This window comes from Tiliqua scincoides, chromosome 2, assembly GCF_035046505.1.
Source record: "Tiliqua scincoides isolate rTilSci1 chromosome 2, rTilSci1.hap2, whole genome shotgun sequence".
Taxonomy (NCBI): domain Eukaryota; kingdom Metazoa; phylum Chordata; class Lepidosauria; order Squamata; family Scincidae; genus Tiliqua; species Tiliqua scincoides.
In genome coordinates this window covers 157,482,169-157,508,777 of record NC_089822.1, presented here as the reverse complement: position 1 = coordinate 157,508,777, position 26,609 = coordinate 157,482,169, and the positions used below count along the sequence as shown (strand labels likewise).

Below are 26,609 nucleotides of genomic sequence, written 5' to 3'. Positions count from 1 at the left end.
CTCCCAGTGCTCTGGAGAAAATGCAACTCAGAGCTGTGAAAGGAGGGCCCTGTACATTTCCGTTTGCTGTTACAATGGTCAGAGTGTGATAAAAGAGTGTGGTTTCCTCTTAAGCATGTGAGCTGGTGGGAACAGTATGCTAGTGGGGACAGACTTCTGAATTCAGGGTTCAGCCTCTGCCTGAACCACAAATACATTCAGTGCTGCCACTTAGTTCAAGCTTTCTCTGGTCCAGCCGGGCATGGAGCCCAGCAATGAGAGACCAATGGTGGAAATACCTGGAGAAGATGGAAGCCAGGTAGGTAGACTTTTAGCCTCAGGGATGTGGTTTAAATTGCCATTAACGTCTGTTTTCCTTTCTTTCTTCCCTTTGCTTCTCCCATTTCATGTTCTGCTACCACCTGCTAATTTACTGACACATTTGTTAATTCTTACTGTATCTTGCGTTTTCTCCCAAGTGCTTGGAGCAGTATTTTAGTTTCACAACATCCCTACCTGATAAGTTAGGCTGAGAAGCAGTAACTGGCCAAAGGCTTCTCAGTGAGTTCTGTAGCTTAGTGAGGATGTGAACCTGGATTGCCTACATTCAAGCCCAGTACTCTAGCCACTGTATACTACCTCCAGGAGGAAGGTGCTGAGATCAGACTTCAACTGATTTTTTATTCATGTGTGGGATGAAACTTTCACAGAGTATCTCCTGTCATGGAACAGCACAAGTGTTCAGAACTGAAAAATAACCTCTCTGCTCGTGCTAGGAAATTATAGTAGACTATCCAATGATTATTTGCATCATAATTTTAGCTACTGACAAGTTCTGCCTAAACATTCATTGTAAGTTGAGAGACTTTGGCTGATTTTGCATGTGTGGATTTTACAACACTCCAAAGACAAGAGTTTTCAACAACTGAACAAAGTTTTGACTCCCAAAACAAATGGCTTGTTTGCTGTTGCAATGTTCATAATTTAAATGCATAGTGATCCATGTATAGTTACTGCCTTGACAATAAGAATGAGGAGATCATCTAGACTGTAAACTCCTTGGGACAGAGACCTGGCATTTCACTCTATGTAAAAAACTATACACCCTGAATGTGCTACATAAATAATAACTAGAAAATGGTTTGTAAATGGTGTTATTATTTTTACTCAGAAGTAAACCCACCGTATTCAAGTAAGACTTTGGCTGTAATCCTATCTAACTCACTGGAAACACTCTAATAATAACACTTTTTATACAAACTGCCCTTTAATTCCCAATAAGAAAACAGATATTAATAAGGGCTTGTTCAGTACTTCATATTGCTTCCCTGCCCCCCACACCCAGTGCAATGTCTTTCTTCTCTATTCCTGCCCCATCCCGGTAAGCTCCTCTAATACACATTATAGTACGGCATGATGCTCCTCTTTCTAAACAAAGTCAGCAAATTCCAAGCAGCATCTTTTAAAAACAACATAAAAATATAGAGAGCAAATAGGAAGACTTCTGAAATTAAAACAGTTAGCTCTGCCTCTGAGACAGGAAGTGAGAGTCACGTCATCCACATCTCTACAGAAAGTTTAATAATTATGTGTTAAGCATTAACAGATGGAAATTCTTGATGGTTTGTAGTGGATGAACCAGGCAAAGAAGATTTTGCATGCCATTCCTGGCCTCCTAGGGGCAGTACCTGTGATGGGATGATTTTATGTCCAGGGGGTTATGTTTAACTGCAGCCTATAACAAGCCCCCAAACAGGGTGAGGTTCATGGGTGTCTTGTGATGGCCTTTCTCAAACACCTAAAACCTCCTTATAGTGGAACCACACCTTATCCTTTATGTACCCAGGAATGTATCCTCTTGAAATGGCTTATCTCTTCTCATCAATTGGATGATGGATAGATTGTCAAAAGAGTTGCGTTATTTACTTTTTGGAACACACATTGGATGTATTACAGCCTATGAATCTTCAGAGCCAGCTTCTTGGGCTTGCTAGTGTGCCTTTTATTAGTCATAAATGTGTACAGTCTTCTAACAATTCATGTCCATACCAGCTTTCTGTAACCAGTGATTCCTCAAGCAAAACACATCGTCCTGAGTCTTATTTTCCTTCATATTTTTACCAGAAAGTTTGCCCTGCTAATAGTGTGAGCAGACTTGCTCACAATGAAATACATTGTATTTTTAAACATTTCACCTCCTGAGCTCAGTGCAGCACATCAGTCCAATTTTCCAGCTGTTTTTCTAGTCCCTTAAAATCAACAGCAGATTTCCTTGGGATGTACCTAGTGCTTACTGGAAGCAAATATTAGTGCTTAGATCCTATTGTTTTGTGCAATGAAAACATGTAAGTGTTGCAATATTTTTGTGCATGTGTGTGGGGGGGGAGGGGAACTATGACCTTAATTCTTGAGGCTAAACAGCCAGATCATTTTTCCTGACTTCTTTAGCAAGATAGTGGGGTGTAGATCTGCCTGTAAGCCAGAATTTCTGGCATTAAAAAAAACCCAACTCTTTCCCTGAACCCCAATAATGTGGGGTCTACCTGGGCTTTTACTCTGTGGTAAAGGACAGGCAATCATCTTGCACTCACAGGTGATCTTAGGTTTGACAGGCCTATATAAGGAAGAGACAGTCATGGCCTCAGTAGTTGTAGAGAAGAGGCAGGTTAGCAGACATGCACCGCCCCCCTCCCCTCATATGCTGCCAACTCCCTCATTTGGTAGCTGCTCCCTTGCCTCTTCCTCCTATTGTCCCCAGCATGAAAGCAGCTAGTCTCAGGGAAGCAGCTGTAGGACTGTTTGTTCCTCACCAGGAGGAAGAGAAGGTGGCTGCTGCAGACTGACTGTTACATTCAACCAGTGTTTAATGCACTGCTGTACTACAAACAGTTGAACATTAAGAAGTGAGTTCAGATACATTCACATCACCAGATCTGTTTTCATTGCAAGTCGAGGTGGACGGGCGGACGGACGGGCAACACAGGGTGGAATGCAGGGCCGTGACTTCTCCTACAATGGGAATGGTGATGTCATCATTGGGAGCACCCAGGTGTTGCCTTTGACATCTTTTTCAAAGGACAGGAGTGGAGAAGTTCTGTCAGGCTCAGCAGGAAGAAAACTGAGACACTGGCCTCAGAGCATAACCACATCTGCTCTGCCCACAGATGGATTTTGTATAGAGCAGGGAAGGGGCACAAGTGACTGGAAGGAGGAGTGCAGGTAAATCTGGATCATGTCTCCTAAGGAGCGTTGGGGGCTTATTCACCTTTTCTCATGGGATGAAGGGTTCCAGGAGATGCAGGCGGGGAAGTGGAATTTACTTCTGAGTAAACATTCAATGTATTGTACTCTATACTGTTTATATGTATTTGGCATATTTTTAGTCAGTCTTTCAGTCTTTCTACGTTTGTTTTTGAGCTATTGCAACCCACTCCAGGATTTTTGGGATAATCAGTACTTCATTTGAGGATGTTGATCAATACATTTTGAAGTAGGAAAAAGTGGCCAACGAAGAAAACACTGAAAGGAATTTAAAGTTGATTTTCCTGTGTGTGTAGTCTTAGTGGGCTGTGGTTGAGGGCGGGGTGTGTCATGACAACCTCCTGCACTTCAAAATTTGCCACTGTGGAAATCTCTTTAGGCCCTTAGTTATTCTTTACTCATTCCGTTATTCTTTACGTGTACCAGGGCTAAGTCTAATATGGAAAACAGGTTCTGAGGTTAAGCTCTGCCAAGCTCTGTTTGTTGTAAATCTTGATAAGATAATCTGTGTAGTGATTATGTTATTGGGAGGTTAAGAGTGGAGGCCAGAGGGGGAGCAGTAGTAGTAAATATGATATCTACAGCTTATTGACTCTTCTGCATGTTCTAGAAGAATGTCTTTTCAACCTGGATTTACAAGAAAAACTTGGAGTACAATGCCAGACTGGGAGATGAGTTCATATCCTGTGTCAGTCTCTTTGTGGTACTGGGCATGTCTGAATAATTCACTTTTATACTTGAAGGAAATGGGAAAAGCGTGGCAGCCGGTTACATACTAACACTGTTACACAAGCAGTATTGCTTCAGCTACAGTGGATCAGTAAAATCTGTTTTTCCTATTTTTTCCAGATGGACCTGTCCCATAAATTCTCTAAAAAAGAGGTAACATTCTACAATTTATTCTCTGCATAAATGGGCATAAAGAAGAGCTCTCAGTGGGCATAAAGAAGAGCCGGCTAGATCAGACCAAAGCCCCATCTAGTCCCATATGTGTAGAGCTGCTATACAGGATTCTGATCCCATCATGTGATTTGCTGGGTTGGCTGGTCCTGAAACAATTTGTCAATTTGGGGGGTGGGTGCTGCTTTCTGATTTTTTTTAGTGTATGGAACTTCTTAACCACCCTGTGTTAAATGGTTAGAAGTTTATTTGGAACAACAAGCTCTGCAGGTGCTTTTGAGATGTACCTGCTTTCTTTTTTAATGTAAGCTTAAAGCCATTTCTGCCCAACACTGCATACGTACGAGTACAACAGGGATCAAATGTGTACACCTTTGGGCTGGGCAGTACTGGGTTAATTGTGTAGGTTGATAGGAGTCCTGTCATGTGACATTGGTAGAAATTAGATGACATTTTGGCTCCTTCATGCTCTCCAATTTTATGGAATGAAATCCATCCCTGTTGGTTGCTAGAGAGGGCCAACCCTGGGTTGACGCCCCTATCCCACTGACTAGTGAATGACAGCTCTAAAGCTATCAGGATTCCCTGTGAATAACAAGTCCACAATCTAGTATGCAATTATGTGAATTCACCAGATGTTGGCTTGGTCATGATGTCTAACATGCTGTTGTAGCTCACCATATTGTATGAAGAGGTCCTCTACACTATTCTCCATCGCTTGGGCAAACCAGAATCTCACCATGTTGCTGATCCAGATGAGCTGTATGCATACATACAAAAGGTCAGACCAAGGGATCAAATCTATCTATCTTGTGCTCCACTCAAAGTCCACTTTATTTGGGCTTTTTGTTCATATTCACTTTCTCCACTCCCACTGGGAGAAACTGCTATTTTCTGAATTGCTTCCAAATGACATCTTGGCGCTACCTAGTGTTCTCTGCAGTTTATATTTATGATATGATGAGCTCTTCTCTCCTCCATCCTCTTCTTTTGTTGGAGAGTAACAACAAAAGCAGAAACTAGCAGTCTGCAGTAAAACTGATTGAACGGGTGATTTCATCCTTTTAAAAAAGGAATTTGGCATTTGAGAGGCGGAAACAACAGGTGCCATCTTAAGGAAGGAAACTGCACTGAAATTGGGTTTGATTAGAAGAATGGTTGGCAACCTTCAGTCTCGAAAGACTATTATTAATTATTATTAACAGTATTTATATACCGCTTTTCAACTAAAAGTTCACAAAGCGGTTTACAGAGAAGAATCAAATAACTAAATGGCTCCCTGTCCCAAAAGGGCTCACAATCTAAAAAGATGCAAAAGAATACCAGCAGACAGCCACTGCTGGGGTGAGGTAGGCTATGCACCCAGCACCTACAGCACCCAGTATTCCCAGGTGGTCTCCTATCCAAGTACTAACCAGGCCTGACCTTGCTTAGCTTCTGAGATCAGATGAGATCAGGCATGTGCAGGGTAACAGTGGTTAGGTTATGCCCTCATGCACAACTTGTTCCAAAAAATTACCAGGAGTACTTACCAGGAGCAGCCTGCCCTTTCCCCTGTGTCATGTCCTGATCCCAGCTATTGCTTTTGCATCAGTAGCAACTAAAAGAGCTGCTAACCTTTCCACCACATCCTGTTCTGGTTTTTGTTTCTTTTGTATGGGTACCTCTCCTCTTCTACAATCAGAGCAGTTCCCTTCCTCAACACTCTGTAATTGTGTAATTTAATGTAGTCTTCCCCCATTTGCACAACTCCCTGGTTACTTTGCATTTCCACAGATGTCTTATAGATCCTGTTTTTGCTCTAAAAATGATCCTCCTTCAGGGTTGTATAGCCTGGGTACAAACCTATCTAAACCTCTCATCTTGTCCTCAGTGGTGGCATGACCCAGAATGCCACTCGATGCTGCCTCAGGTCTATCTCCTCTGCACAATAATTTTAAAAATGAAACAACTTGCTATGCTCTTCAGTTGCAGAAGTGCAGTCGTTCCATATTTGACCTAAAAGAGACCATTGCAAATGAAGAAGCTCCTCCATTCATGTAGTGCCTGTAAAGGAAACTTGAAGTCCTGCACTTCCGTGCTTGGTGAAATTGTGTGAGGAGCACAGTGAGGAGGCAAATGATTCACTTTCTGCTAACTTTTTTTTAGCAGGCGCATCAATGCTGGTTGCATCTAAGCCAGGCTGAACAGAGGCAGTGATAATAGTGGCTGTGGTGGCAGACCTGGGTTGAAGGGCACCTTGAACCCGCCCCCCCCCCCGAAATCTGCAGCTGCTTTGCCTTACCAAATAGATGGACCCTGCCTGCTTGGCTCAAAGGACAGCTCCGTCTCTCTAACTTGCAGTTCGGAAGAGCAAAGACATGTATACAGGGAATGTTCAAATAGCAGTACTAGAAATCAAAGGACAAAGGAAACAAGCCATGAAAACTGCAACAAAGAGACACTAGCAGACATTCCCTTGCATGGTCTGAATGAAGTGTCTGTCTTCAGAATCCAAAATATGTGAGCTTTGGTTATAAGAAGCTAATCCTAAAGGCTGTGTTTGTGTTGCTTTCTCCTGTTCACAAAGCTTGGGGTCCCATCGCCCCAGGCTCTATGAAAGGGAGGCAGCAACATGATCAGTCTCTTAAAACCATGGTTCAGTTATTTTGGATTCTGGTCTTTTCTCTTTAGCCTTCTCTTATTTTGCGCAATTTTACAATTATGTTCCTATATATAAACAGGCCTTCAATATGGATCCAGAAGAGCATCAGATTCTACTACAGAGGGCCAAAGAGCTGGAGGTAAAGTTTGCAAACTGTGTGTATTCACAGGGATCAGATAGATGTGCAGTTTCTGCAGTGGCGCATAATGCCATCAGTGTACCTGTAGGGGCTTGACCTGAGCTGGAGATGAGGTGCTTCAGGTTAAATTCTGACTGCAATCCCAGTGCATGAGAAGTGCCTCTTTTGCTCAGGAAGTACAGTTGTGGAGAAGGAGGGTCTGTTGATGCAAAATACAGTTAACATGGTTCCTTCCCTTTGCTTGTATGTTTATAGATACATTCAAACAAATACAGTGGTTGGGGAGAGAGGTCCTATAAAGGTTTTTGAATTCATTCTTCTCATTTCTGGGGAAATTCATCCCCATTTCTGGGGAAGTGATGACAGTCAAATACTCTGTGTTAGTGAAACAGGAATAATTTATCCCCACAGTTTTATTTTCAGAGTTACCAAAAGGGTTTAGAATTCTCATTTTCACATAAAATCAAGCACTGAAAGAGAAGAGCCTGTTCCTTTGCCTCTCAGATATTGTGAACAGGACAGAATGGTGAAAGGAGTTGGGGAGGAATGAATCCATATTTTTTATAGCTATGGGCTCTTAGTTGGCAGGTAGGATTGTAGTATGTGTTGTAGTCTATCCTTTGTCATATTGCTAATTCTAAATTACTGTAGAATGGGTATTCCAGAATTTAGAGACATTCCTGTGTTCAAATTGGGGTGGTGGATGATAATATTGCATTTAATTTTAAGGATGGAATGGCATTGCCTTTGTTTGAAATCCTGTTTGTGTAGACAAATTGTATTCATTTGGCAATAACCAAAGGCCATTTGGATGCAGGAAACGTTTAAGAAGGCATCCACGTAATCAAATGGGTTCTTAGATGGACCTGAGAAAAAGTCATCTTGTGACTATCAGGATTATAATCCCCCCCCCTACACAATTTTATGTAGACCCTAGTGGCTCTACCAAAATTTAATCAAGGTTTGTCCAATTTCATTCAGATGGGAAAGGAGAAAATCTTTTCAAGATGTAATATTGAAGGGTTGAACAAACTTCTTACACTGGATTTTCTGTGTGATGTCCCAGCTATGACCCAGGGCCAACCTAGACATGACACAGGAGATCTGTGATCATGTGATATCTCCTGCAGGATGTTTTTGTTTTGCTAATTTAACAACCTCACATGCAGCAGCAGCTTTGCTGCAGCAGAAAACACAGAGGTACCAGTATAGCATCTACTGGGGAAGCAACTGAAAATGGAGAAACACTTAGGCATCCCCTTCACCCAGCACTGCTGGATCCCCGTTGACTAGTTTGCCTGAATATTCTGTTGTTGTAAAGTTTGTATTGCTATGGAGCCACAAGGGGAGAGGGGTTGGGTAGCAAAAATGGCCCCCAGACTTTTGTCTAGAAAACAGAGCACCTTTCAGGAATAAAGAATTACAGAATAATTGTGCAGATTATAGGAAAATGTTTTCTCCTGTGGAAAAGACCAGACACGAAGGGGAGAAATTAAGGATTCCCACCCTCCCTATTTTCTTTGGCATTGTACTCTCTGTAAAATATATTTCCATAGACCCCAGGATAAGTAATGTCCCTTTACAACTTCCTCTTTAATCCCTTAGATATTTAATGACTCATTTGTTTCTCCCTGTGCAGGGTTGGGATGTGATCAAGGGTCAGAAGTGCTTGCATGCCTTGATTGTCTTTTAAAACTTGGCCACTTTTCTGCTCTGGAGAGAAAAAAAAAAGTTTGACTGCAGTCCCAAGCATGTTACTAGGGAGTGGTTCCCATTGAACCTAGTGACATTTATTTTTGGATTAATAAGGATATTAAGATTGTAGTGTCAAGGAGCCATGGTAAAGGAAGAGTCTTCTATCTGCAGATCAAACTGAAGACATTATCCAATCCTGTAAACACATCCTTGGACCTAAGTGCCACTGGATTCTCTGTGTGACATACTTTCTCTGTAAGCATGATCAAGCCAGACGGTTAAAGGAGCAATCTGGAAAGTTCTGTAATGACCTCCAGACTTGCTGTTGGAAATAAGGACACAAATTTAATTATTCTCTTCCTTGAGTTTGCCATGTTGCTATATGTAATTTTGTGGGCAAGCAGGAGTTAATTTAGAAAAGAGACTGTCTCTGTCCTAAATAGAATGGACTTGGGATGAAGCATAGAGAATTTTTTGTTTGGGGAGTCTCCCTACGCAGGTTTTTGGTAGGTGGAAGGGGCATGCACCTCCTTCCCAAAACAAAATATTCTTATCTCTTTGCCTCAGTCCATCTGTGCATGGGGATTAAAGAAACACATTCCCTTTAAACCCCATGCAAGGATGGAGCACAGGCAGGGGGGGCAGATGGTCTGTTTCTCATTTGGTTTTAGCAAGCTGAGAGTAGATGAATGAAGCTAGTATCTGTGGCAGGCTGGAGGGAATAGATGGTGGGGCAAAGGACACCCCAGATTCGTGTCCCCCTTGTTTCCCCTGCCTTCTACTACTGATGCAGTGGCTTCCCTTCCCTGTATTTTACTAAAATCCTTGGCAGGCTATAATCTGATTGATACATGCTACTTGTTGGGCATGGTGGAGAAGTAGTGAGTGGCTCAGAACCCCAAAGCTGGGATCCTTATAACCAAACCCTGATCCAAGTATAGTGTCCTTTCCACATTGGATTGCAGTTTGTTGAAGTCTTCAAAGAAATGTTCTTTTTCTTTCAGAGGCCAATTTTTTGTCTTAAAGTGACTGTGAAGCAAGCAAAAGGCATTCTGGGCAAAGATGTTAGTGGTGAGTAGAAAGGAGGTTACAACTCACATTCAGATGCTTTGGAACCTGAAGGTGCAAGTTCTACTTTTGTTCCAGACTGAGCTCTGCTCTATTCAATAATAACAAGAAAACAAATTAAAACATAAAGCAAGTTAAAAATCTAATACTATACAATACTGCTTGTGAAATCCTTTGAGTTTATCAGATTATGCTAACTGTTACTATTAGGAAACTATTAATGCATATGTAGGGCAGGTTGTGCAGTGGCATACCTAGCTCCTCTAGTACCCAGGGTGGACTGCTCCTATCAGCCTGTCTTGGCTGCTCAAAACCATGAATAGACCTGGCCTCCATCTTGATACCTTCCTCCTTGGGAAGGCCAAGTCTACCCAGAAGTTGAAGCAGCAGGTGGACCTGACCGCTGCCATGAGATTCCCCCTAGGGAGGCCAGGTCTACCCAGCATTCAAATGCCAGGTAGGCCAGGCCTCCTCTTCAAGATTCCCCACAGAGGAGCCCAGTTCTACCTGGCATTTGGAGCGAAAGGCATGCTGGCACCCCTTTACAGCCTGCACCCAGTGCAGAAAGCCCCCCTGCCCCACTCTTGTATGCTACAGAGGCTGTGACTCCACCTGAAAAGCTTTTACCCTTATGCTGACCCCAAGCAACACCTACACTACATATGAAATGCTTTAAGAGGCCAAGGGTTCAGGCTGCCCATGTTGTTTGAGACAACCTCTAAAGGAGTGTGCTTCTTCCATTACTTCTTGAGTCCAGCTGGTGCCATTAGCCTGCTCCATTTTAGTATCATCCAGCACCTATTTCTCTGGTGGGACAAGGTAATGATGAATTTATTTTCATTCTGAGTTACTTGAGAACAGTCGGCTTGTAGTTGTTACAAACGTCCAGGTTCTCACTGGTAGTGATGAGGTCTTAACATGTGAGGTCAATGCTCTGCATTTTAGTAACAAAGTTCTGTCCTTGCAGGTTTCAGTGACCCTTACTGCCTCCTAGGGATAGAAGCTAAAGGGCATGACTCACCCACCAACAGCAGCTCCCGTCAGGAAAATAAAAAACGAGCCAAGGCTGTGGTGAAAAATTTGATCCCTGAAGACCAGACCCACCGTACCCAAGTCATCAGTCAGACACTTACTCCTGTGTGGGATGAAACCTTTATACTGTACGTTAGCACACTTGCTTTGGTCTACCCAAGGCCCATGAGAAGGGGTCTGTGGGGGGTAAATTGTACCTGGGCCTAGTGTGAAGAAGGGGGCCCAGGAGCCAAAGGAAGGGCCCCAGAAATTTTCTGTGATTTCAGAAAATGTTTGCATATGTTGTATGAAGACTAGCATTCATATTTTGTGTAAGCCTGCATAGTTTTATATATTGTAATTCATAGAAATTGTGATTCAATAATCATATGAAATTCTGATCTAATAGAGAAAGGAATGGGTCAAAAAGAAACTCTGTACCCCAGATGAGTTCCCAAAGAAACACTGCACCCGATGATAAAATTCCTCTCAGATGTCCTGAGTCCACCTTGATGTGCTTTTCCTTCTTACCCCTTGCATGAACCACAAGCAAGAATCATTGTACCAAACTGCCTCTCCTGTACAGATCAGCATTGTCATGGAAGTTATGAGGGCTTGGGGGCTGGAACAGGGAATAGGATACTGAGGGGTTATATACAGACTGCACTTTACTGGATGGTGATTGTTTATGACTTCAGCTTCTTGCAGCTTGATTTTTCTGCCCCTGCCATACAAAGCAGTCTGATCCAGGACAGGATAGTGGACCCAGCCTCAGACTGCTCAGTCTACATTCTATTTTTGTGTTTTTCCCCCCCTGTAACAAAAACCTTCTTTCAAGAGGCAGATTCTATTTTTTAAACAGGATGGATGGCTTTCTGTGATTGATGAGGCCCTATCTAGGTACTGGAAAGCTAAACTCGGCTGCTAGAGATGTAAAATGTATACTAGTCACAATCCTATAACACTTACCTGAAAGTAAGCCCTACTGAACATAGTGGGACTTACTTCTGAGTAAACTTGTATAAGGTTGTGCTGTAAAAGCAGCAGATCTTCTCATAGAACAAGTGACTTCATAGTAGGCAGGTCTTCAGAAAAAAGGTTTGAATTCTCTCTAGAGCAACTTCACTGAAATTTTGTCTACTGGACACTGTTTAACCCATTTTTGCCTGGCCCACAGGTGTACGCATTTGGTCACTGTTGCGTATATGCAACGTTGGGCAGAAATGGCTTTAAAATTTATACTTCTCAAGTCTCCCTTAACGTGAACATTTGGAGATGTGCTTTGAAAGACTTACCACAACATGTGGAATCAAAATATATGTGCCCCTGAAGACAGTAACGCATCAAAACACATTGGGCACTGTATTTCTAATGCAAGTTCCCACACTGAGCATCATTTTGAGGTTTTGAGGTTTCCACCATTTAAAGGCATATCTCTTGGGTGTCTCTTGCTGTGAATAGTATATATTTTTTCACATTCCATATTGTCATCCTATTCTTTTGGGTTGTGGGTGACTGAACACGCAGCCCTTAAAACCAGGACCAGTAGCACAAATAAGGTCTACAATCAGATGTTCCTCACAATGAGAGAAGCCTGTTAATAGAGTGGTGAAGGGAGTTCACTGACCAAACTTCAGTTTGGTCAGTTTCAGCTGGAAGTTTGGTCAGTTTCAGCTAGAGTACACAATACTGGGCTAGTTGGCCAAATAGTATAAGGTAGCTTCATATATGTACATACATGATATTCAGAAAGCTGCAGACACAGGTCCTTTCAATTCAGAAAGTCACTTGGTATTCACTTATGAGAACCAACACTGAAGAGAAGTCAACAAGTCAAAGAAATTGAAACTTCTGTTTACAAGACACATAGGAATGAGTCCTGACCTGCTCCTGCTCTGTGTAATTTTGTCTTTCTCTCTAGTTAGAGTTCACATTTTACTTTTCTACCTAGTTTTGTCATTTGCATGCAGTACCAATAAAATATTCAAATTGTGTTTTCTAGGGAGTTTGATGATATAAAGAACGCTAGATTCCATCTGGACATGTGGTGAGTATCACTGAGTGTTGTTTTTGTTAGCTTTGTGTTCTGAGGGAAGCAGAACCACAGCTTACAAGTTGGTTCAGGGAGCAGGTGTAGATTGCTGAGTCAGCAGAATCAGCAGGCACCTGGGACTGACACACCCTGGGTGTGACCAAGCCAGCACTGATTGGCTAAGCTAACTACATAAGGTTAGTCTGCTGGAGCTTCCAGTGTAGCAGTAGGGGAGTTGTTGGAGATAACTGTGGAACTGCTGCCAGTGACTGAGGAGGCTGGATACTGTATGTATATGTTATTACTGACTTATGGACTGAACCTTTGACTATGTATTGTTGGAAACTGATTTGGATTTGCTATACTTGTATTGACTGCTCTTTGTGCTGACTCTTGGACTGCTAACTGACTACTCTACTTGTGATATCCCTTGCTCAAATACATCTGCTGAAAGTACTCTGCTGTATTTGCTGTTTTTCTTGCAACCTGCTCACATTGGGACAAAACAGGGATCCTACACCAATCATCCCATTCAAACTAACCTTAACAGTTTTCTCATAGAATTTGTGCTTAAGGACATTTGGGAACTGAACGTTCAAAACGGGGGCAGATTCCTGGAGACGACAGAGCTAGAATTCTGCCAGACGCAATTGTAGTGAGCTTAGAGCTTAGATAGTGCCCATAAATGTCTGAACAAATCATTTTTTGCATGAGATAGGAGCTCCTCTCACATTCTGCCACCAAGTGGCTCACAGTCTAAAAAGAAGCAGAAGAGACACCAGTCGCAGCTACCAGAAGAGGTACTGCGGTGGAGTGAAGAGGAACAGTTGTTGCCCCCTTTTAAATATATATTCCCTACTATCAAAGGCATCTCTTTCCCAGTTAGCACTCCATTTTGGGTGGGGGTCTTGAGATGGTAAGAGAGGTAGCTCTCATCCTGATCTCAAAGGTGCAACTTTCAAAGGGATAATTCCCTTTGGTGTCGCCCTTTCAGGGGTGACCCCTTGTTCACGGCAGATTTGGTTGAAATATCCTGTTGCACTTTTTACTGGAGATCTTGCAAGAGACAATGAATACTCACCTGCCACTTGCGTTTCTTTCTTGTAGGGACTCTGATGAGATTGAATCTGTACGCCACAAACTGGGAGAACTGTCGGACCTCCATGGCCTCAAGAGGTTTGTGCTGCCGTGCATACATGTGTGCGGGCCAGTTGTATCCTGCCCTTCAGCTAACGACATGACTTACCAAAAAATGAAACAATGGGAAACCATTCCCACAGAAAAAGGGGGGAAGGAGGGGGGTGCTTCTTTTCTCCTTTCAAATCAGTTGGAGGAGTTGGTGTTCCTATGGTCACTCTGAGGGGGGAGGGGCACAGTGCATTGGGACCTTTTCACATTTTGTGGAGCTACCTTTGTTTTTAGGAGAGACAACGAAACACAAGAAACATTTTAAGAGCAAAAATGCAATACTTGTACTTTGTACATGAGACATCATTCTGTTCTTTCTTACTTTTCCTCTCCAGGATTTTTAAAGATGCTCGAAAGGACAAAGGTCAGGATGACTTTCTAGGGAATGTGGTTCTTCGCTTGCAGGTGAGGAAGGGAATAGTGATTCATAGTGATGCTGTGTGTCTTTCCTCAGAACATCTCAATCCCTTTTAGGCATATCCAATTACCACAGGTTTTGGTCGGCTACATAATTCTCATTAAATAAAAGGGTAAAGCGAAACTTTGATGCCCACTTTTGGCATGGTCACAAGGAAGCCCCAAGCTCAAAGTAGGAAAGATAACACAGCCTGGGATTACCCAGGCTCCTCTACACAACTCCATCCTCCAATCACTATGGCAAAACAGAATACCATATGAGGAAAGAACTGGGCTGGCTGCTGTGGCCTTTGGGGTAGGAGGCTGACATTCAGGAGAACTCCATGTGGCTACTGAAGGATCACTGGCTGCATCAGCCACAAACTTGCTCAGGAGTCATTTGAGTCAAAAGAGCCAATAGTATTTGTCGTCAAACAAGACTCAATACGTTTCAAGATTTTCACAAGTCTGATTGTCACATCAAGGAAAGGCAATTTGTGGTGGCTTCATAGTGGTTGTATAACTCCGTCCTCAGTGAGGGTGCTCCTAAATAGACATTAATTCCTTCACACTACATGCATTAAAGGTCCATGGAATAGCATATTTAATGCTGTATGTTTTTAGTATATCATCATTGGCATCCTTCAGTCTCAGAAGACTATGGTATCACGCTCTGAAAAGTGGTTTTTTTTTAGTATATATTGAATAATTGGCTATGTTGTGTGTTTAAATTTCCAGTGCTTATGCAGATGGTAGATTTATCTGTTGTCAAATTGTCTCTAGAGATGCATTTTTTTTCTTGTTGTTCAAAGTTTATTCCAAAGAACTATATCAAGACATTATCACATAAAGACCATTTGGTCCACCTTCACACCCCCAGGTACAGAATTCCATAATGCAACAAATGGTTGCCATATCTCAAAGAAAAATACCCTTTAATTCATCACTACTCTTTGTTAAATCAGTACATTTGTCAAGATGAGCTCTCTTAAATGTTCTAATTGGCATTTTTCTCTAGATGGGGATATCGTTGGGTTCCTGTTCTGTGCCCAGCCTGTCCTTACTATCAATAGATTTGTTATTAGCAATTCAGTTCTATATGGAGTAATCCCAACAAGAGAATTTAACAGCACCTTTACAGGTTCAAATCTTAAAATTTCACCAGTGTTATCAAATACTTTGTATCACCATCAGCCAGTATGTTCCAACTTTCTACCATAACCATGAGACTTGCAGTAAATTAGCATTTATTAAGCCACATTTATAGTATTCATAAAGTGTTGGCCTTTATCATTTTGTTTAACCTCTGGAACATTAGATACATTATTAATCTACACTGTACTCCTTTAAAGAACTGAAAATAAGAGAATAGCTAATATTTTTGTGTATTTGTGTCTATATTTCCTTTATCTCTATAATTAGATCTCTGCTTTCTTGATTACTGACCTAGTAGTCATATGATTCATTGGGTCTGTGATGGGGGCAGACCAATTTCAAGGGGGCAGACCAATTACAGTTCATATATGAACTGTATTTATATCCAAGAAATTCTGCAATATGAAAACATACATTTTAACCCACTTTTGTCCAACCCACAGGTGTACACATTTGGTCCCTGTTGTGTATATGCAACATTGGGCAGAAATAGCTTAATTTAATTTAAAATAATTGGTAACACATGCAAAATGTTACATATTGTGAAAATTTATTGAGAGTGTCTGTGTGAGGTCACTGTAAAAGTCCCAGAATTCATTCTTTTCATTCACTCTGGCTTCACTGACTAAACAGGGAGCAAATTGAAATCTGTGATTTAGCTAATCAAGCACATCAATTAGTTGATGACATTTGCAGTGGACCAAGAAGAAATCTGCAATCACAATTATTTTTAATGTGCTTACTTAATTTTCCTTATGTATTTAACGCCATTCAGTTATCATGCCTCTTGATTTACTTGGTAGAACATTTTTAAACTTCTTTCTAATGCAACTATTGTTTTTTTCCCTTTTGGGAATAGGACCTGCATTGCAGGGATGACCGCTGGTGCAGTCTGGAACCTCGTACAGAAACCTACCCCAACCGAGGACACTGCCACCTGCAGTTCCTTTTGATTCATAAGAAGGTGGGTTGGAGGTCCATGAACATTTTTAATAGAGATGAGAAAACAGGGAATGTCCTATTCTATATTCTGCAGTCTTCGAAGTTTAGGTTAGTCACTACCAGGGACTGGTCACCTTCTGTTGTGGGACCATAGCTGTGGAACCACCCTTTGTCAAGAGGCTTCTTTGGCCAATCTTTGGTTACTTAGTAAAGGATAGTGAAAGACAGTCTGTTGGAAAAACTTTCAGATGTTTTAAAATTATGTGGTGCTGCTATATTTTAATGAAGGCTTTATTGAGAATTTAGTGTTCTACTGGTATCGACCTTGCAGCTTCTCATGAGTTTTATGGTTTGGAAGAAAGGTAAACAATGTAATATAGAACTGTCTTCTTGACCATGTGCTAATACACCTTGGGCTTTGGCCTTTTACTGGCGAGAATAGTCAGAGACAGAATGTCTCTGATACTGTGTGGGGAGGGACTGTTGATCACTCACGGAAGCTCCTCTCAAAGCTGGATTTCTGGCCTTGTTTCCTTTGTAGAGGGCCACCATGGCCACTAAGACACAGCCAAGCTACACAATCCACCGGCAACTTCTCCAGCAAATGATTTCTTATGAGGTTCTTCAGCATCAGGTAAAAGGGGAAAAATGACTCAAGAGACTTGGTAGGGAACAGAAAGTGGCTGGAAAGTATGGCTATTCATCTTTTCAGTGGAGAGGTAAAGTAGGCCAAGCTATGCGGTAAGTTAATGCATGTGCATTTAACCATCTGCTCCTTCTCGTTTTCCTCCACTTGGATACAAAGTTTTGTGTTTGATTCCTAGCAGAAACCCCATTGCCCCAACCCTCAGGGACCTACAGCAAACGTGTGCAGGGGTTTGGTAGACTGGAGATGCCTATGGGCCACCCACTGCAAAATAACATCTAGTTGCTAAAGTGTCTGCAATAAGTGGAGTGCTGTAGTCTCTCTTTTCTACCTGATCTAAGGGCAGGAGAGATTGTTCCTCTGTTCTTTCCCCTGCAGGATGGCAGCACTTCCTGGGATGGACGGTTGAGCAAGCATGCCAGTACAATTTTGTATCTACATGCCACTCAGAAAGACCTCTCTGACTTCCACCAGGCTATGGCGTGAGTAGCGTCTCCTGCTTCCTTCCACCAGAGGCAGTGTTGTCTCAGCAATGAAGTCTGATTTAGGAACTGGGTGCTGGGAAAGGATCTGGTTTCTGTTCTTCTTAGCCTTACTATTTTTAGTTCCCTACTATTTTTTTTATAGCCATAATGGTTCTTTATTTCACAAGGATTCTTGGAAATTTAAAGCCAGCAGACACGCCATGTGATTAGCGGATGTTCCAACAAAATGTAGCAGTTTGTTGTTTCTAGATGCTATCTGCTGATTTTCCCATTTGATCGAGATTGCTTTTCATAAATGTGATGCTTTGGGCATGTATTTTTAAGTGTAATCTCCTCTTCCTGGTTCATTTTTGCATGTTGATTGTAACTTCCCCAGGCTATTTTCTATGGCACAAAAATTTATGGTTCTCATCTGTTTCTCATCCCTTGTAACAGCAAGACTTTGGAAAGTCAAAAATCTCACTTCTGCAAAAATGTAGATGTTTGCAATTGAGAAAAATTAGAAAAACCTAGTCCATTTGTGCAAGAATACCTGTTCTGCATATTGGAGGAATGTGTTTCTGGATTAATTTTTATACCCCTCACCTTTTATGTTGCTACCCCCCCCTCACTTGTTTGCTGACAATTGTATAGTTACTTCAAACTTTAATGTCTTTCATTCAGGCAATGGTTGGCTTACAGTAAGCTCTACCAGATCCTGGAGTTCAGCAGTGCCTGCTTGCTTCATCAGATCACCAGCATAGAGTATCAGTGGGTGCAAGGACGATTAAACCCTGAACAGGTGAGAAAGAGACAATGGAATCATAGAGCTGGGAGTGTATTTCAGTTGAGACACAGAGAGTCTTGGAAACAGTCATGCTTGATATAGAAGAGAACCTGGCTGAGGCCCCAATGCACATTCATGCAGCACCACTGGTTGATGTCAATTCCTAAGCACAGAAGATCAGCCACCGGAAGGTATTCCGGGAAGGGTGCCCATATCTTTGGAGGTTAGGTGGGTGGAAAAAGACAGGGAAAACATACCTCAAATAATGTTTCCTTCATTATTTCTAATACCAATTTTGTTGCTCTGTGCAGAAAAAAGAACTGACTGACTCTTTCCAGTCTTTGCTGACCTACGGGATCTCTCTCCTCCAGAGGTACCGGATCATCTTCCCGCTCTCTTTGCCCATGTCAACGCAAAGACTACAGTCACTGCTCAGGTTAGCTGTTGATGGAGTTCTCAGTGAACAGGGTCATGGATATTCAGTGTTGGACACAAAATTCCGCCCCGTGAAGAGGTGATTCTGGAAACCTGCCTTAAAAGCTGCACATGAAACAAATGAGTCCAGTTTGCTTAACTTATTTTGCTTGCCCTAAGAATAGGGTTAGACCAGGAACAATGCAAGAATGGAAAACTTGTCAGTTGTCTTGGGACAATTCTATACAGCTGCTGTTCTGGCTTTTTTTGGTTTTGTTTTTTTGATGGTTTAAAAAAACTGTTTATTTTAGAGTTGAGGTGCCAAAAGACTCCTAGCCCTTTTCTGTTCTAGGGGGGTATCGAGAACCTGGTGTACTTTCACTAACCAAAATGGCCGATACATTGCCTTTGGCCTACTAAGAAAAAAGGGGGGGTACTTTAAGGATAGCTTAATTTTGTGTACAGTACTGTATTTTTATTTGAGAAAGAATTCAAATTTTGTTTGGAACAATGAGGTGTGGGAAGCACACTACGCATGTGTGGAGTGCTTTCAACAAAGCATGATTTAGAATTATTATTAGTAAAATTGTTTATCATCATTTATTTTATATGAAAATGCTTTAAAAAACATGAAAGATTGCAAACATACTTTGTGAGTTATGAGGACATGGTGGGGTAGGGAAGCCCAAGCATTTCCTTGAATTGCAACATATTTCAGCAGTATTTTTTCATCTTCACAGAGTCTTGGTCCAGATGTGCAAAATGAAAGCCTTCAGAGAATTGTGCACGCTGACCTCTGACCTTCAAGAAATGGTGACAAAGGCCCTCCAGGTATAGAGCCATGTTAAATGCCCTTATATTCACATTTTCCAAGTTCACAGATATAGTTCTCAGTCCTTTGGAGGTCTTGGAATTGGAACAGTGGTGAGAGTTAGAAAAAGGTGGGCCTAATCCTGTTTGTTTTCTAAACTGACCACCAGTGCTGAACTTTCAGTTGCCCATTTCTACCACTATGGAGAATTATATGAGGTAACTTTTTCTTGAAGACGTCTTTTGAGAAAGTAGCCTTCATAGTAATGCTCAAACTATCAAGCTTTGATCTTTGCTTTTTCTTTCTAGTCTTTGGACAGGTGGTACAATGTATTGTCCAGAATGACTAATGTCTGATTAGATTATGCATGTGGGGGACATGTGGAAGACTGTTGTTGTGCTTTTAATCCTGTTCCTTGCCTTTCTTAGGCTGGAACGGTGGAGTGGTTTCAGATGAAGAAGCAACACCTTAAGCCGATGGTAAAGGTAAATCTTGTTTCCAGCCTAGTAGAGTTTTTGCTGAGGGAATCGTATGGATTGTGGGATTGCCCATTCCATATGTTCCACATAGGCAGCTCAGTCTATTGGTGTCTGCCAAACCTCCATTAACCATAGGAAGCTGCTTTCAACTGAGTCAGTCCTACGGTCCATCTAGGTCAGCCAGGCCAGTCTAAGACCAACTGACCCCAGAGTCAGCATGCCAAATGATGTCTCCTTTTTCCTGGTGATATAAGCCTCTGCTCCTCTTCTTTTCCCAGTCCAAGAAGTGGGAGGAAGTATGAAGGAGAGGAAAGTGGTAGGCTATCTTCACCCTTCCTCTTCCACTCTGTTCCCATCTTTTTCAGTCCGTGGAGTGGGGGGAGGAGCAGCAGCACCATGGTGAGTGGGCAAACACAGAAAATGCTCCCTACCAATATACTGCCTAAGGCAACTGCCTCAGTTGGCCTTATGGAGGACCCACCTTGTAGGTCAGCATTATCTACATTGAACGGCAGTGGTTGTCTTGTATTTTTTATCCATTCAAGTGGGTTTTCCCAAGTTAAGTGCTCATGTAAACAGTTATAGTCTGGCAATCATGAATATGGCCATCAGCAACTTCCTTGATCATTAGGACTTTTTTTCTCCAAGCCACAGAAATCAGAGACATTGCTGCCAGCCATCTCCATGTTGGCCTGGCTTGCATTACATTTGTTTAGGCAAATGTTTACCTGGAAAAGGCTGGGACTGTTTGACTGAACAACAACAACAACAACAACAAGCTACCACATTAGCAATCAAACCACAGCAATGGAACTGGGGACTCAATTCTCCCCAGTTTTCCAGTGCTGGTGCAACTGTGCCCAGTGGTGGGAAGGCAGTCACAGAGGCTTCCTCAAGGTAAGGGAACATTTGTTCTCTTACCTTGGGGCTGCATTGCAGCTGCACCAGTGCTGGAAATTTGGATGGGATTGGGCCCTGGGTGAGAGGAGTTTCGACAAGAGACATGTTGTCATTTCAAAAGTGGTATTAGGTATTGCAGTACTACAATATTACAAAGATCATGATCTGGTGGTGGTGTGAAATTCAACAGTTTGAAAAGGGCTGGAAGCAAAAACCACTTTGGTTTGTTCAATAGAATTTTTAATACTATCTTTTTGCCTTAAAAAAACAGATCAAAGTGATTTGCAATATAATGAAAACAAAATCAAATGTATTAAAATCTCATGCGCCCCACCCTAACCTTTTACAGACCATGGAGGAGTGTGGCAAAGCCCTGGTCAGTCTTCTGCTGGAAGTGAATGCAGATCTCCAGCAGTGCCACAAGACCTGGAACAAATATTTCGTCAAGTAAGTCTCGTCGGTTGGTTGCTCTCCCTTCACAAAATGCTTCTCAAATGCTCACAAAATGCTACTTCTCCAACAACAGCAGCAGAAGATTGTAGCTATAAAGCAAAGTATGGAAGTCGGAAGCCATGTAAAAAGTTGGCACCAGAAAACCTAGTGACTGTGGTCTTCCACCCAGTGCTAGGGCTACTATTTCTTCCCAGGAAAATAAAGCCATATAGTCTGTTTTATATGTGAGTTTGCTGAAATAATGACTGTTATGTGAGAAACAAACAAATTCAGATTAAAACTGCCTAGGTGGCAACTCAACTGACCTGATCTTCTTTGCACCAACCACCTCACCAGTCATTTCTTTTCAGGGTATTTACATCTCTGACAGCTGGAATACCTCAGATTTTTCTGTGTATCCCTGGTCAACAATTCCTTGTTTTGCTAGCACTACTACTTGAAGGTGGGATGCAAGGTGGAGGGCCAGGGCCCATCCCTCCCTCACTTCCCCCAAAGTGGACTGTCAGCAAGTTCTGTTGCCTGCCTGGAGGAAAGAGGGGTGTGCAGAGGAAGTGGTGGCTGTGGCAACTGAGGAAGGGGAGAAAGTGGTAGTTAAAGGGATAGATTTGGCTATGGGCCTTCAGATCTCTACTGTATACCATGTTGATATACCTAAAAGAGTTGCATATATAGTGTTGCCAGGTGAATCAAACAACCTCTTGAGTTGTCAAGCAAACTTGTGACTGCCTGTTTCTCCTTCTCCCACCTCCACAGCACCATGAGAGTGGATCTCTTCTCAATTGCCTATCTTGAACTTCAGGAACTGGTGAGAAGCTGTTTTGATGCTCTATATTATCCAGGACGTTTTATCCCACAGCAGTGCTGGGGAGAAGGTTGGGTGAAGGGACCAGGGGAAGAATGAGGCAACAGTTGCCTCCTCTGCTGCTGTCACAGAGCTTTTATACTGTAGATAAGCAGTATATGACCCCTGCTAACTGGGTAAGAGGCACTTTTTCAAATGGGTGCTCCTCTTTTTAGCAGGGGGAGAGTAACTGACCCACCTCATCCCAGCACTGTCTTTTCTAGTGGCTGCCTGCTGGTGTTCTTTTGCATCTTTTTAATTGTGAGCCCTTTAGGGACAGGGAGCCATGAGTTATTTGATTTTTCTCTGTAAACAGCTTTGTGAACTTTTAGTTGAAAAGCGGTATATAAATACTGTTAATAAGTACTGTTAATAAGCAGGAACTCTTGAGGTCAATCTATTAACCTTAATTGCTAGTGAATGTTCGTTTGAATCTCATTAATGACAAGTGTAAGTTGTTTCATAGCCAACTAGGTTAACATTTCAACTCAAGATCTGCAGGCGTGATCTTTTCAATCCACCTAACTTGAACTGATGTGTGGTGGTCATGTGAGTTTCTGCAGTCATGTGAGCATACTTGTCACATCTCCAATCTGAGCAATGGCACCTAGCAAGTAGGTAATGATGGCTTTACCCCTTTGGTAGACTGGAAAGCCTATGCATTATAGACCTGGTGCATTTAGTAGTAGATCTGGAGGGAGGTTGGGAGAGAAGGAAATGTAGATCTCACTTCCTGGCAACCATTCCCCCTACCATAGTGTCAGACCAAAATTCCCAGTTGGTGAAGTGTTGCCTACAGGAATAGGGTTGCTCCAGACCATGCCGGGCTTACAGCTGAGGACTGAATGCAGACTGATTCTCCTTACTATGCTTATTTTGGCCTGCATTTGGTAATAGAGTATTCAAGCACTTGTACTGTGCCCAGGTTTCTAAATGGTTTTCAGACTTGCCCAAAGCACCGCAGATGAGAGGAGTCTATTCAGTGAGCCAGTTAGAAAAGCTGCTTATCCACCAAAGAGCAGAACTGATGTTTTCTTTGACCCGCTCTAGTTTTTTTTGTTGGTCTTCTGTAGGTTTCTCTCTATGTCAAGGAGCAGCTGAGTAAGATTGATAGCGGCATGTCCCAGCTCACAGCAGAAAACCTTTTCCAGCTCTATCTCAGCCTGCAGGAAATGTATTCCCTGAAGGAGTTTGTGTGCAACAGGTAATGACCTCTCCACTGAGACTGAGCTTCTACCTTCAGCCTTGGGGCTACTTTGCAGATTTTCACAACCACATGGAAACAGCCATCTCCAAGAGGGCTGTGGTGGACTAGCAGTTGGGCACTGCTGTGAGTATGTATGTTGCTTGAGTGTTAAGTACTTGGAAAAACGGTTGAAACAGGCTTCTTATTTTACCTAGTCTGGATGCCCAGTCCTTGGAGCAAAAATAGGCTGGAGCCAATGAGTGAATAGCAGCAGAAGTATTAGGGCCCAATCCTATCCAATTTTCTAGCACCAGTGCAGCTGCAATGCAGCACTGAGGTAAGGGAACAATTGTTCCTATACCTTGAGGAGGCCTGTGTGACGGCTTCCTCAACACAGGAAGCAGTGCATACCCCATTGGCACAGCAGCACCAGCACTGGAAATTGGATAGAATTGGGTCCCTAGTCTCCTATTCTTGAAACTGCTGCAGTATGTAGGAACGGTTTGTGTGTCTTTTCTTTCCAGTGAAGGTCCTCTTGCATTAACAAGTTTCCACCAGTGGTTTAAGCAAGCCATCCCTAAGTGGCTCCAGAAGACATATACAATAGCCCTGGAAAGGACTCAGAGGGCTATCCAAGTGGACCAGGTAATGGATTCCCAGCAAAGAAAGCAAAATAGATGGAGTATATTCCTGAACCCAGATAAACCCATAGTGGGAGAGTTGTGAATTGACCTGCTCACTTAAAGACTATGTGTAAAGTGCTTGCGTCTTTTTCATAAAATCACTACATCCTCTCTCTTTTATGGAAATAATAGTCACTACAGGCAGGTAGTTTATTTCAGATTCCTGGGGACAAGTTCAGGCCACACCTTCATCACTTAGTTAATGCAGAGTTAGAGGCATGCATAAAAAGAATCTGTTGAAGTTGGTTGTGAATAAAGTATCAAGTTTGTTTTAAATCTTCTGAGGCTTTGGTGATTGAAAGCAAACATAGCTTCTTGAAATAATCCTGTTGCATTTCTTGGAAATTCAGATTTCCTGATTCAGATTCAGACTGAAGCACATAAGGGTAAATATCTTGCCTTCTGTCTAGCTGAAGCCATTGGGGGAGCTGAATAAACACAGTACATCCACTGTGGACCTATCCACTTGTTACGCTCAGATGGTCAAGACATGGCAGCAGCTGAACTGGCCAGATCCTGAAGAAGCCTTTATGATTATGGTGAAATTTGTGGAGGTGTGTATTATTATATTTACTGCTTTTCATTAAAAAGGTTCACAAAGACGTTTACATAGTAAATAAATATGTGGTTCCCTGGCCCAAAATCTAAGAAGTACCAGCAAACAACTGCTGCCAAAGATGCTACAATGGGGTGAAGAGGACCAGTTGCTCTCTCCCTGCTAAATAGAAGAGGAAAACCACTTTCAAAAGTGTGCTTTTGCTTAGTTTGCAGTTTCCCTTTGAAGGTCATCTTTGTGTGGCATGGAGGAAACGCTCTGATCACTGTGGTGAGCTGGTGCGCACAACTGGCTCACTAAATGGAGACTGATATAATGAGCATCCATTTTGTATGCATCTGATCTTATTCTAGATCCTGTAAAATCTTTGAGCATAATACATCTTTTCTCTCTTGCTCTTTGCTTGCGGACCCCTGGACAATATGGGCTAATCTTCTGAGATCTGAAAGATCGTGCCTCCTTACAAAGAATTGAGGCAAAGGATTCTTAAAAGTCTCTCACAGTCCTATAGTTGCAATAGTAACTGTTGTTGCTACTGTGTGGGGCCTATGGCAAATATGAATCAGACTTTGGACGACTGTACCCATACTTGGTTTCATATCTGATTCTTCCTGCTAACAGGGCTGTCTCAGGATTTTTATCATCCCCCCCCCAATTCCCAATTTGTTCCATTGCTTGCTTTGTGTTGTCGAACATACAATGTGCAGTCTTTATCATGTTTACTCTCAAAATATTGTGACTCTTGTCAACTCCTGGATCCAACACAGGCTTCATGCCCATACCCTCAAAGCCCTCCATGGCCTCACTGCCGCCCTCATGTTCTGTGTTTTTGGCTGTGACCTTGCCTTCTCCAGCTCCACCAACCTCAACCATACAAATATCTCCTGCTCTCGCAATTGACTCTGTCTTTTCTCCCTTGCTGCTTCTTACACTTGGAACTAAGCTTGCCGACTCTGACTGAACTTATTCCTGGACATGTTTTTTCTAACATAATGTTTGGAATTCCACAAGTCCATATTAAAACCTCCACATTTTCTCAGCCCTGTAATTCTGTTCTCTCAAAATCAAGTTCAGTATCTGATTCAATGAGACACAGTTTGAAAACAAATGTTTGGTACTACAGCACCCATTAGTGTTGGTTTATGGAAGCCAGCTCTGCCTGCTCACTTCCGTCCTAGGAGGAGAATGGTGGCAACTGTACTGATAGCATACCTTAAAAACAGTGGTTTCCAAACTTAACGATGATCACGGTGCCCTTCTTCTGTGGCGGCCTCTTCTTTCCAGCTTTCAGGGCTGTCGCTATCATGGATCACATGAGAGTTTGCTCGATTCTCATGATCCAAGATGGTGGTGGCCAAGAAAGCTGGGAAGAAGAGTCCACTAGGGGGACATCCCATGGCACCCCTTTGAGTTCGCTGTGACGTCCTCAGGTGCCGTGGTGCAGTTTGGGAACTACTGCCTTAAAACATTGGAGTCCATGTTTCCAAATAAGAATAGTTATGGTTAGATAGAGTTGCCAGGGAGACGTGTAAAGAGTAACTTGTAAATATTGCAATATTGAATTATAAATAAAACTTTCATTTTAAGAAGCAGCTGTCTTCACAGTAACACTTGAATGATAACATGGCAGCCATCAAGTCTCCTCATGGGATGTAGTGAAACTTGCTGTGATGGATTGATGTGGAGAAATCCATGTATTCCCCCCACTATTCACTTTGTGCCTCAAGAGTTTGTCCTCTGTCTCTCTTTAGGACATGTGTAAAATTGCTCAGACCTACTGCCGACTGTCTAAGATGAGAGCAGAGGAATTATCGTCAAACCAGGATGAAGAGGGAGAAGCAGCAAACCGGGTGAGTGGTTTTGCCAGGTTCTGACAAGAGTTTACAAAACTTTTCAAGGAGTACTGGTGACTTTTGGACAAGCCATCTTGGAATATGGGACTGATTCCACATCAGAAAGAAGTAAAAAATATGCTGACT

At 42.4% G+C, this 26,609-nt stretch overlaps 1 protein-coding gene across 1 annotated transcript in view; it reads left to right on the top strand.

Annotated features, from left to right (window-relative positions):
- The first annotated feature begins 239 nt into the window (after positions 1–239).
- The window catches only part of UNC13D (unc-13 homolog D), a 35,446-nt gene continuing 9,076 nt past the window's right edge, over positions 240–26,609 (top strand). Inside the window, exons 1-22 of the mRNA XM_066616111.1 lie at positions 240–298; positions 4,090–4,122; positions 4,814–4,921; positions 6,864–6,923; positions 9,623–9,689; positions 10,654–10,846; positions 12,700–12,744; positions 13,837–13,905; positions 14,253–14,322; positions 16,328–16,432; positions 16,952–17,044; positions 17,435–17,538; positions 18,205–18,322; positions 18,619–18,743; positions 19,462–19,552; positions 19,961–20,017; positions 21,261–21,358; positions 22,118–22,169; positions 23,279–23,409; positions 23,916–24,036; positions 24,485–24,628; positions 26,382–26,480. Coding sequence (XP_066472208.1) covers positions 242–298; positions 4,090–4,122; positions 4,814–4,921; positions 6,864–6,923; positions 9,623–9,689; positions 10,654–10,846; positions 12,700–12,744; positions 13,837–13,905; positions 14,253–14,322; positions 16,328–16,432; positions 16,952–17,044; positions 17,435–17,538; positions 18,205–18,322; positions 18,619–18,743; positions 19,462–19,552; positions 19,961–20,017; positions 21,261–21,358; positions 22,118–22,169; positions 23,279–23,409; positions 23,916–24,036; positions 24,485–24,628; positions 26,382–26,480 — 2,040 coding nt within the window. The 5' untranslated portion in view covers positions 240–241. The remainder of the gene's footprint in view (positions 299–4,089; positions 4,123–4,813; positions 4,922–6,863; positions 6,924–9,622; positions 9,690–10,653; positions 10,847–12,699; positions 12,745–13,836; positions 13,906–14,252; positions 14,323–16,327; positions 16,433–16,951; positions 17,045–17,434; positions 17,539–18,204; positions 18,323–18,618; positions 18,744–19,461; positions 19,553–19,960; positions 20,018–21,260; positions 21,359–22,117; positions 22,170–23,278; positions 23,410–23,915; positions 24,037–24,484; positions 24,629–26,381; positions 26,481–26,609) is intronic.